The sequence below is a fragment of the Peromyscus eremicus genome, chromosome 3 (assembly GCF_949786415.1).
Source record: "Peromyscus eremicus chromosome 3, PerEre_H2_v1, whole genome shotgun sequence".
In the NCBI taxonomy this organism is placed as follows: domain Eukaryota; kingdom Metazoa; phylum Chordata; class Mammalia; order Rodentia; family Cricetidae; genus Peromyscus; species Peromyscus eremicus.
The window spans coordinates 15,059,613-15,071,148 of record NC_081418.1 but is presented as its reverse complement, the minus strand read 5'-3'; the positions used below and the strand labels follow the sequence as shown (position 1 = coordinate 15,071,148).

Genomic DNA, 11,536 nt, shown 5'->3' with positions numbered 1-11,536 from the left:
GTTGGAATTCATCTCCATCCTAGCTCAAGAAGCCGCAAGGCAAAGAGACGTGCCTACAGGGAAGAAGAGGTAAACCAGGGCTTTGGTTTGGTTTTCTGTCTCATGCATCTTACCATTGCCATGGAGTTTGAGCATAGGAAACAGGCATAACACCCATGATTGTCCTAACGATGAGCCAATGCTGGACCATAGGCAATACCACCACAGGCATACCATATAAGGGACTTTCTGAAAGTCTTTTTTCTACTGAAGGCTACAGAAAACCGTTCCCAGAGTTAAACTGTGTATTTAGGTACAGGAGAGGTAACGCTTGAGCTTGTGGAGAGGTTAATGTTAATAATTTAAATGGTGATAAGCTGGAGGTTAAACCCCATCAGGGAGGGTTAGGATTTTTAACAGGTCTCCAGTCTTAAGAGAATTTTCCTGTGGACACAGGCGCGGTCGCTGGGTGCCTAGGGAAGAGAAGATAGCTGGGGGTGGTGACTGCCTACCGCCAACAGGAGTCTCAGAGAACAGAATGAGGGAGCCAGGAAGAAAAGACAGATGTGATCACGAGGAAGCAAAGCCTGGATAGGCGGTAGCGGGAGGAGCGGCGGGGTTCGGGGACCCCCCGAGGGGGCGTGGCCATCCACTGCTGGGCTTGCTCTGTCCCTAGAAAAGGAGCGCGGTCCTGCCAGGCTGTCTCCAGAGAGGCGCCCGCAACAGAGCCACCGGCTCAGTGCAAAGGGTCCCCGCTCCCAACCCCTGCCACCCCGGGTCTTGCAACATCGTCTCCACCTTCCTCCTGCGTCCCGGGGTGGGACGTCCTGAGCTTGCACAGACAACCCGGGTCCCCCAGACAGGAGCCTGCACGGACACCTCCCGTCTGTCCCCGAGCCGGAGGCGCATTCGGGTGCCACCTTGCCAGGACATCCACTGAAGGTATTCGGTTCCCTGGTTCCCGGGAGGGGTCACTCTTCTGCGTCCCATCGAGGCTGCCATAGGTAGAAAGGGCGTTGGTCAGGAAACTAACCAATTGAGAGAGAATGAAAGTCTTGGAGCCCACCCCTCACTTCCTCTTAGAACTGTCACCTGCCCCTGCCAGTTCGCTCTACATGCAATCTGCACAATTTCCGACCGTGTAAAACGACCTGAATACTGTTTAAATTTCTTTCTTCCTTAAAAGGAAGAAATTAGTTTCTTTAAAGAGAGGAGGAGAAAGTCAGTATGCAGAAAGGAGATGAGTCTTGCGTTCTGGCTTCTGGATTCTTCACCCCATCCGTCTGAGCTGGCTGTTGAGGTGGTGGTGTGTATAGGAGCATTTAGAGTGCCCTCAGTGAGGACGAACACCTATGCGGCAATCTATTGGCAAGTTAGTTTTTGATCTTTACCCATGTGTTCTAGGTCGATTTGCTGAAGAACCAACTGACAGGGAAACTTTGTAGATAAGCCACTAGAACATTGCACTATTTGCTGACTGTTACTGACCCTGAACCACCTCATACTCATTTGTACCCACCTTATCTTCCTGCTTTTCTATGGCTATATCTTCATCTCTAAACTAATCCTAAAGAACCTAAGAAAAGCCAGGATCCCCAGGACAGGGGTGCTTAACAAATATCTTTCAGTGGAAAACAAAACAAACAAAAAACAGGAATACCTGAGATATCCAGTGCCTTTAGGGGAGTAGATTTCTAATAATTGAATTAAAACCCAACAAAACCTCTCATAACTCACGTAGAATGAGTTGTTGCACTTTAATCCTCTTGGACAGGGAGACAGGAGACCACATCGCTGAGAAGTGCACTAATCTGCACAGGGAAGAGCATTCACATGCTTCCAAGGTTCCCTGCAGCTGTAAAGGTCCATGGTGAAATGAAGATCACATCTTCACAAACATACACTAGATTTAAGTGACTCCCAAGACACTAGGTTGTCAAGCCAGAATCATAATATCCTTTCAAAGGAAGGTCTGAGAGTCAGCAACTCAGAGGAAAGCCAACAAATATACATTCAATTATACCATAAAACATATTTTTAATTTTCTAAGGTTAAATTGATCACTAAGTATTGAATATTTTTTCTTTTTAAACTTCTCTTTTTTCTCTGTATAGGATGGGTTCTGCTGCAAGGAGATGGGTCTACCTTCCCCTGGGCTGCATCGTGCTGTTCAATCTCACAAATGCTGACTTTGAATTTCAAAAGGGAGTGCTAGCCAGCATCAGTCCAGGCATCACAGAAGATGTAGATCTTCAGTGCTGGAACACATGCTCTCTGACACTGATAGACCTCAAGGAACTCAAGATAGAGCACAACGTGGATGCCTTCTGGAATTTCATGTTGTTCTTGCAAAAATCTCAGCGGCCTGGCCATTACAGCATCTTCTTAAACATAGCCCAAGACTTCTGGGATATGTACATAGACTGTTTGCTTTCAAGGTCTCATGGAATGGGCAGAAGACAGGTGGTATCTTCCAAGTATAATTTTCCACAGAAAATGACAAGAGGTGATTTGAAGGTATACCTACGGAAGTAGTGATGTGGCTTTATTAAAAAATCGCTATTTAGTCCTTCTGGTTATTTCAGGTTTATCAAATAAGCTAGCAAACTTGTCATGTTTAGTTTTTTTATATTTTTTCATTTTCACATTATTTAGAAATCAGGAGAGTGCTTGATTATAAATGATCTTGGAACATATACATTGCTAGATCATTGAAATCATCTTATTGTTTCCCCGTGAGTAGTTTATAAGAAAGCCATATAGTTCTGTATCTATTCATATTGTATGACTTAAATATCAGGCATGTTGTAGCCTTTTGAACAAAACATTTTCAATTGTGTTGCATAGAAGAATGAAATCTTATATTAAGAAATATTAATTTCCCTCAATACTACAGAAATAGATAATAAAACATGTTTTACATTTAGGAAGAAAAACACAAAAAATACCTCAAGCAAGATGCCAACTGAAAGCATAATCCTGTTAGTACTTGTCAAGTCCGGTTGTAATTAAAATGATGATTTCCAGTTCCTTAATCTGATGGTTTTCTTTCTTTAGATATATAATTGCTTTATTGACAGTGATTGGATTATTTGCAAATATTTAAGTAATTTGTCAATAATTTGTTATTTAAAAAGCATTTTGTCAAGTTGTCTTTGTTTGAAATACTACTTCAAATGAAAATATGATTTTGTTAAACTAGTCAGTAGAGAGAAGTCATAATCAATTTTATAAAATATCTGGTACCCTAATATTGATTTTAAAACTATTCCCCAACTAAATGCCAGTATCTAAAAGTGATATTTAATCTTAATATTCTCTTTGCCTTCTGAAATTACATTTCAACACTAATCCATCTTATATATTAAATATTTTTCTATGTATTAAGGACTAAAACCTTTATGGTACAATTCTTTATTTTTTTAAATTTTTGTGTGTATGGATATGTTCCCTGAGTGTGTGTGTGTGTGTACTATGGGCATGCAGTACCTGCAGAGGCTAGAAGAATACATTGGATCTCCTGGCACAGGGGTTACAGACAGTTATGAATTACCACGTGGGTGCCAAGAATTGAACCCAAATCCTCTGGGAGGGCAGTCAGTGCTCTCAACCTCTGAGCCATCTCTCCAGCCCCTATGGTATAACTGATATTGTCTCAAAATTAAAAAAGGAACAACAAACAAAAATTAAAAAGCTACAATTTAGCAAAGCACAGCCTGATGGAATTTTTGCCTTGGTATTATGTTAGTCACATTTTATATTTAGTCATTTTTATATTATTTACAACTCACACTCGTATTCCATAAATGGTATGCAGCTTTAAAGAAATATACCAAACAAAAGAATGGCACATAGTAGATGATGAAATTGGAGCGGTGGGAAATGATTACAGAGAACTAATAAGACACAGTTATGGTATTAATGATTTTGATTGTATGCATCAAGTCAATAACTTTTGGGGCTTGAGAGATGGATCAAGTTGGTCAAGTGCTTGTGGCACAAACATGAGGGCCTAAGGTTAGACACCCAGGTAGAGGAAGGAGCATGTGTCTGCAAGCCCCGCACTGGGAGAGGGGAGACAGGAAGACCCGGGGCTTTCCTGAACAGCCAGTCTAATAGAATTGCTGGGCTGGGGCTCAGTGAAAAGCCTGGTCTCAAAAAATAAAATGGAGAGTAGTAGAGGAAGATACCCAAAGACGGCCTCTGCCCAACCCCTGCGTCTTTGACAAAAAGACCTGCAAACTTGGTGAGATTTCTCAGTTTCAAAGTGAAGGACTCAAAAGCAGTTTGAAGTTTGTGTTTACAAAAAAACCCAAAAACAAACAAACAAAATAAAACAAAAAAAAAAAACCCACTAAAGAACCAATAGACAGTTAGGAAATCCCCACACTTTTCCAGGACAAAGAACCAATAGAAATCTGCCCTATAGATTTCCTGATTGGCTACTGTGATGTAAACATTGTTTTCAAGTGTTTTAGATGATGAGGACATGTTTTTCTCTGTGTAAAATGATGTAGGCACAACCAAATTAAATATAAGGAAACTTTAAGAAAATGGCAAAAATAGTACTAGAAACTATAAATATGTAACCGTGTGATGATTTGACTTGATTCAGGAGTAAACCTTGAATTAAAAGAGGGTGTTTGGACCACTCTGAAATTCTCGTGAAGTAATACTAGAGCTTTAGTAAGGGTTTTATATACATATACAAATTTAAGGAGGGTACATGAACTGCAAGTTAAGAACCTTCAGTGTTGAAGAAGGAACAAACCATCTGTGGTAGCACATGCCTCTAATCCCAGCACTTGCATTCAGGAAGCAGAAGCAGGCAGATCTCTGTGATTTGGAGGACAGCCTGGTTCACAGAGCAAGGTCCTAGACAGCTAAGGCTACACAAAGAATTCCTGTCTTGAAATACAAAAAAAAAAAGAAGAAAAAAATGAACAAACCTCTTAGCTTTTCAAATATTACTTGACAAGTTGCCTTAGATAGGGTTTCTATTTCTGCAAAGAGGCACTATGACCATGGCACTCTTAAAAAGGAAAACATTTAATTGGGGCTGACTTACAGTTTCAGAGGTTTAGTCCAATATCATCATGGTGGGAAGTATGGTGGAGACATGGTATTGGAGAGGGGCTGAGAGTTCTACGTCTGGATCTTCAGACATCAGGAAGGAAGAGTGAGCTACTGGGCCTACTTTGAGCTTCTGAAACCTCAAAGCCCACCCCCCAGTGACATACTTCCTCCAACAAGGCCACACCTACTCCAACAAGATCACACCTAATAGTGTAACTCCTTATGAGCCTATTAGGCCATTTTCATTCAAACCACCACACAAGTATTATTTCATGTAACCAAGTTTTGCATAATAATATATTAGCTGGGTCACAAACAAAATGAGATTGGAGGTCCAATATTTTTTGTCCAATATATTTTTAGGTTAAAAATATTTTGCTCATTAAGGAAGGAGCCCTGAGCTCTGGAAATCAGCTGGTACTAATAAGATGACTAAAATCCATTTTTTTAAAGGCAGGTTGAAGAGGTATCAGGGTTTTCCTTGGAAACAATTTAATGGCTTTCATAATTTGTGCACAAATGATCACAGTTCAATAGTTCAGTGCCATAAAGCAAAACTATGTAATTTGGGTCTAAGATTTATCTGAACAGTTGTCCTCAATCACCCATAGTAACTGTAAAAAATCTATTTAGTCAATGATAAACATTTCAGCTTTAATAAAATGAGTAGTTAGCCTTCCAACCTAAATAGATTACAAATGGTCTCCTCATTCTCCTAAATTTTATCCTGTTACACTAGATTATTTAAAAATAATGGCATTGGGCTGGAGAGAAGATTCAGTGGGTAAAGGTGCTTGCCACCAAGGCTGATGACCTGAGTTCCATCCCTAGGACCCTCATTGTGGAAGGAGACAGTTCTGCAAATTATCCTCTTGCCCCTATTTGCGTGTGATACACATGTAAACACACACACAAATACATTTTTAAAAAAAATTAAAATAAGAACACTTGCTAAAATGAGCATTGTTTTAGAACAGTTCATTGTAAGCAATTTTAATAATTTAGATACGTTAAAATTTCTCCCAGGAGATTGCCACATCCTGCATCGCTTGGTCCTGGAAACCTGACTGGGTAGATGTGGGAATGAAGAAAGGACAGACACATACAGAGAAAAGCTATGGTCAGCTGGGATGTGTTCTCTCTGATGGAGGGCACCTACTCAGCAAGCAGAAAACTCATTTATCATGTACAGCACAAGGAAGAGGTGGTCAGCTAGTCTCAGTGGGAGGTCTCTGTCCTGGATCAGTCTCAGGCTATAATCACTCAGAAGGAGGAAGTTGTGGTTGATGCTTTCTGTATACACTGTCAGTGTTCACACACGGTCCAGGGAGAAGCATTGCCGTTTCCTTGAGCTTGACCCAGGGAAGTCTTTGCCATTCCTATGGGTCTGAATCATTGAGAACCATGATATGATGTAGCCGGAAGTTTCTCTGGTCCTGCCTGGTCTGAAGGAATCTCTCCCACCCATGTCTTGCAGCTGTTTGGTCCCAAGTAAACACACAGAGGCTTAGCCCAAGGTCATGGGTAGAGCAAATACCACTACAATATGCTGTACTAACATCAACAACACATACTCACTCAGTACTGCATCTGCTCCCTACAGTAAATCGCAAAAATCACGTCCTCATCTGTATAGAAAAACTCACTCCTGTTTGTCCTTCATTCATTCAGCAAATGCTCACTGAGGTAGAGGAATATTGGTGAACAATCTAGACACAATCTTTGATGCTCAGAGTTTTCATCACAATCAGACAAAAGGTGGAAAAACAGTAACAATAAATTCAAAAGCAGTTCAATGACATAAAAATATAAGTTAAAAGAATTCCAAAATGGTATTGAGGAGCAGGAGTATGGGGACATACTATTTCTCTTTCTTGCTTTACGCAAATTATCCGATGAAGTCAGCTATTTTTTTTTTAAGCCAGCATTTTTTTTGTAGTTGTACTGTCTAGGCTCAAAATTTGTTTCATGGGTTTGGGTTTATGCAGAGTTCATTTAACAACACATAACTGATGAGTTTCCAGAGACCTTAAGGATACCAAACAGCTAATTCTGATTCCCAAACACAAGTTTTATTTACCTGATTAGTACACATTTCAGTTTCAAAGCTTGACTCATGGAAGAAAATCCTGCCCACCTCTCGGGCAGGGCAGCCTAGACAGCATATCCACTAGGATTCAAGAGGAGCGTGAACAGGATATAAATAAAGAAAAGTAGAAAAGTTTGTGATGCTATTGGAGAGGTGGTCTTCCTGGCTCACTGTATGATGGCTAGAACTATGCCAGACAAATGTCTTAGACCTGTCTACCATCTCTATGGTCTCTGCAGTAAGCACTATTACTGCTTTCCATCAGCCTACACTTCTTCATGTGGTAAATATCTGTTAGAAAATAACCTGTCTTATTTTGCCTTCTCTCTTTCTAATGAGTAGCAGAACAGTCTGTAGACATTAGATAATCCTGATGGTGACCAGTCTAAATCAATCTGGAGATAGGACATTGTACTATGTGCAAAACTGATACTCAGCTCCATCATATCAATTTCCCAATGACGTGTTTATATTTATACCATGGTACTTATGCCTTATAACTGGAGAAAAGCTATAATTACTTTGAAGTATTTATATTCAAACTCCTTTAACATGCTTGGCATTACTTGCATAGTATCCTGTGGGGCTATTCTTCCATTTGAGGTCAGTGTACTGCTGCATTTGAAGACCTCAAGAGAAAGGCTGCAAGAGTCAAGGCCACACCACTAACTTATTGACTGAGGTGTTGATCATAATAGTAAATTATACAAGTTTTCTCCCTTGCCTTTGGGGAACTAAGAGTCTGGGGAAGTTCATAGTCTACAAATGCTGTGACGACTCATTGCTCTTAGCTATGGACACTGCATAAGGATTCTGGTTGTGTCTGAGACAGAAACGAGGCATTATTTGGTGCTGTTTGTGTGACCAACATCTCATGTTGTTCTTCTATCTGTTCCCCCACACACTACTTGTTACTTCCCCATTAGAGAAATAGCATTAGAAATAGCTTCAAACTTTTATTTACTTAAGATTTTTATTTATCTGTTTTGTGCATATGGGAGTTTTGCCTGCATGTATGTCTGTGCACGTGGGTGTCTGGTACTTGAGGAGACTAGAAGAGGGATCAAGGTCCTGTGGGACTGGGTTATAGATGGTTGTGAACTGCCATGTGGGCACTGGGAATTAAACCTGGGTACCTCTGGAAGAGCACCCAGTGCTTTTAACCACTGAGCCATCTCTCCAGCTCCACTTTGAAAAGTTATATATTAACAGTAAAACCATCTGTATCCGCATTTTTATTTTTGCTGTATAGCTTGTGACTGACACTGCCCTCTATAATAGATACATTTATTTTCTATTTTCACCAACATATTATTTGCTGCTCCTGGTGTTCATGTGTCCATCTGATGATAGCACCTTGATTCCTGACTCCATCCAGGTATGTTAGATAATTTTGGACTGTTTATGGCTCCACAAGCAAGGAGTACTCAGATCTGGCTGACTTCAAGGTGAGGTGTTCCGGAGTGGGCATGTGACCAACCAATGGCTCCAAGATGTAGAGTGAGCTGCACAAATTGAGAAAAATGCATTCACTCTTCTCCACTGGAAGATTGTAAGTTGGGGCTGCTGAAGGAAATCCCTACAAAGCCAGTTTCAGCCCTTTGGTTCAACAATGCCTACAGTCTACATTACTCAGGAAGGGAGACACAAAGTCCATACAAATGTCCTTCAGGGTAGACTATCTGAAGTAATTGATATCTAGCCAAAAGTCCTGATAAACAAATTTTACAATTTCAGTTAAGGGACCAACAGTTTTTTTCCAAAGATAATGGTGACCACGTTTCTGATATATGTTGATGTTTTCAATAAAAATAAGTGGTATTATCCTGACTTTAATTTTATAATATTTTCCTAAAATAGTTATTCTAAATGTTGCCTTACATTTGAATATAAATATACATTTAGCTACAAAGTTATAGGTAGAATATTTCAAGAAGGTTCTGGAGCACTTCATGTGGGGACGTTCTTCTTTGGCTCATTCACAGCCTTCGCCTTGACCCGCTGCAGAGCTCCTCCTCGGATAGGTAGTTTTCTGAGAGCGATGTCTGTGTCAGCCAGAGGTCCCCCCAGTAACCGGGCAGGAGTGCTTTCCACCGTCACCACCCGACCTGAAGGTACCTGGAAGAGGAAAAGACACATATCTCAACGTCTACTTATAAGCCTTTTTGATAACAAAAAGCCCGCATAACCTATGGCTTGCTCTGGAAAAGACACCAAGTACAACAGAAACAGTGTGACATAAGAGAGAGACAAGGACTTTGGTGACAAGACAGAGGGCTTGAATTCTTCTGTCACTCGTTAGTTTTGTGGCCAGGGACAAACTGCTCAACAGAGATCACTAAGAAACTGGAATGTGTGACAGGTCTACTTCTGGGCAAAGGAAGTGGCTTATCCTACAAGCAAGACACAACCAATGCACCGACCAGCACTGGCAGCAACTTCTTAGGAAGCCTGGGGGGCTGTGTCTGCTCTAACCTGGCACTGGTGGACTGGGGGAAGATGGGAAGTAACTTGGAGACAGCCTTAATGATGGAAAATTTGAACAACAAAAGCAAAATATACAAGGCAAAATTTCCTATAGAAATAACATCTTGGCAGCCCAAACTTCTTATCTATTGAGAGAGAGATGTGGAAAAAAAATCTTACCGTTGTGTTAAGACCTTTAATAACTGTTTGGTGAAATATTGCATTTTGTGGTCGTTCACTGTATTTAGAGGATTCTATAGCCTTTTCCTGGAGCCTTTTTGCTTTCTGGAGATTTTTAAATTATAAAGAAAACAGTATTAATTGCTAGAAAAGCATGATGGATGTACATTTGCTTTCCTATACCCCATGCTGCTGCTTATAGAAATGGGATCCTTCAGTAAGAAGGCTCAGAATGGGAAGCAGGACACAGCTCTCTCTGGCTTACTCCTGGATGTTTTTCATTTGTAAAATGTGCTTTCAATTGTCAGTCTAAGAGGCAGGCAAGGATCTAACAGTGGTAGTATCCTACAGAACATTACTAGAAAAGTGGAAATAAATATTCATTCTTCAAAAAAATACTATCCTTAAGACTGGCTGGTTGTTGTGCATAATTCCGTCCCTAAGACTGGCTGGTTGAGCTGGCAGTGGTGGCACGCGCCTTTAATTCCAGCACTTGGGAGGCAGAGGGAGGTGGATCTCTGTGAGTTCGAGGCCAGCCTGGGCTACAGAGTGAGTTCCAGGAAAGGCGCAAAGCTACACAGAAAAACCCTGTCTCGAAAAACCGAAAAACCAAAACAAAAAAACAAAAAACAAACAAACAAACAAAAAAAAAAACCCTCTGTCCTTACAACTGGCTGGTTGTTGTGTGTAACAGGAAGTGCTTTAAAGATCCTACCTTTAATGTTTTAGCATTTGACGTTCTAGCCAAGAAGTTTGTCCAGGATTTGTTAGCCAGTTCTCTCTGCTTATGTGTGGCCTGTATCTGAAACAAATAAGAAAATTAGGAATTTCAGTTTCTATGAAACACACCAAAGGCCTTGGAAGTCCCCATTTTAAAGGAAGTGCCTCATTTTGCTAAAGGAAAATTTGAGGCTGACTAAAAGAGAAATTAGAATATATAACTTAATTTTAAAAACAAGTGTTTTGGGGAATATTGGTACAAGCCTTTACTCTGAGCACTCTGGAAACAGAGGTAGGCAGAAATATTTTAGTTTTAGGCTAGCCTGCTCTATAAAGTGAGTTCTAGGACAATCAGAGCTACATAGAAACCTTGCCTCAAAAAACAACCAACCAACCAAAAAAGTCTTAAAATGAAAAAGGTTATTCATTTTGTAGTTAAAGTTTGAACTACTTTCCATGGAAAATAAAGGAAACTGCTGAAAACATTTTAATAATAGCATTCTCAGCAAGACTGGATACTTAACATAGTTCCTGTTTGTGAAGACATTATAGTCCCAAGAATACTAAATGCAGGATTTAAAGAGAAAGTCACAGGTGAAAATAAAGAGATTCTGCTGCCACTGATCACTAGTTTAGCCAAAATTATATTGGCAAAACTACTTTTAATCTCTGACTGCAACAAGATAAGCAGTTTTGTGAGACTGCTAGTTTGTTGTGAGACTGTACTCTAGAAGGGCAACTACTGAGCAACAACTCTATTTCTTAATAGGCTCCCCATCAAATGTCTAATCAGAGGATGCATGCCATCGGTGTGTATGTGTGTATCATACAAATACACATAATATCATTATAAATACAATATTTTAGGGCTACTTAAGAACTGCTAAAAAAAAGGGGACAGAGGTATGACAATAAATATTCAGTCAAAACAGCAAAGGTTCTGCAATTCAAAAGAACTAGTGGTCAAGAGGCAGCCTACGTTCCATCTTTTCCTCTTGGTTCTGAGCAGATCAGTCAGCTTATAGC

The 11,536-nt window shown here is 40.2% G+C and overlaps 2 protein-coding genes across 4 annotated transcripts in view; one reads left to right on the top strand and one right to left on the bottom strand.

Annotated features, from left to right (window-relative positions):
• Positions 1 to 2,094: 2,094 nt before the first annotated feature.
• Fam237b (family with sequence similarity 237 member B) lies at positions 2,095 to 2,775 on the top strand. The gene has a single exon (XM_059256484.1). It carries the CDS (start codon positions 2,095 to 2,097, stop codon positions 2,512 to 2,514), a length of 420 nt encoding a protein of 139 aa, XP_059112467.1. The 3' UTR covers positions 2,515 to 2,775.
• Positions 2,776 to 8,366: 5,591 nt separating this feature from the next.
• Cfap69 (cilia and flagella associated protein 69) overlaps positions 8,367 to 11,536 on the bottom strand; it is a 56,599-nt gene continuing 53,429 nt past the window's right edge. Inside the window, exons 20-23 of one of the 3 annotated variants that reach the window (XR_009378160.1) lie at positions 10,506 to 10,592; positions 9,791 to 9,895; positions 9,026 to 9,262; positions 8,367 to 8,649 (exon numbers count right to left, since the gene is read on the bottom strand). Coding sequence is in view for 1 of the 3 variants with exons in the window: in XM_059257303.1 (XP_059113286.1) it covers positions 9,095 to 9,262; positions 9,791 to 9,895; positions 10,506 to 10,592 (360 nt within the window). In the remaining 2 variants the exon portion in view is untranslated. Of the gene's footprint in view, positions 9,263 to 9,790; positions 9,896 to 10,505; positions 10,593 to 11,536 lie in introns of those variants that run through there. The other 2 variants (XM_059257303.1, XR_009378161.1) reach the window with 2 other exon arrangements.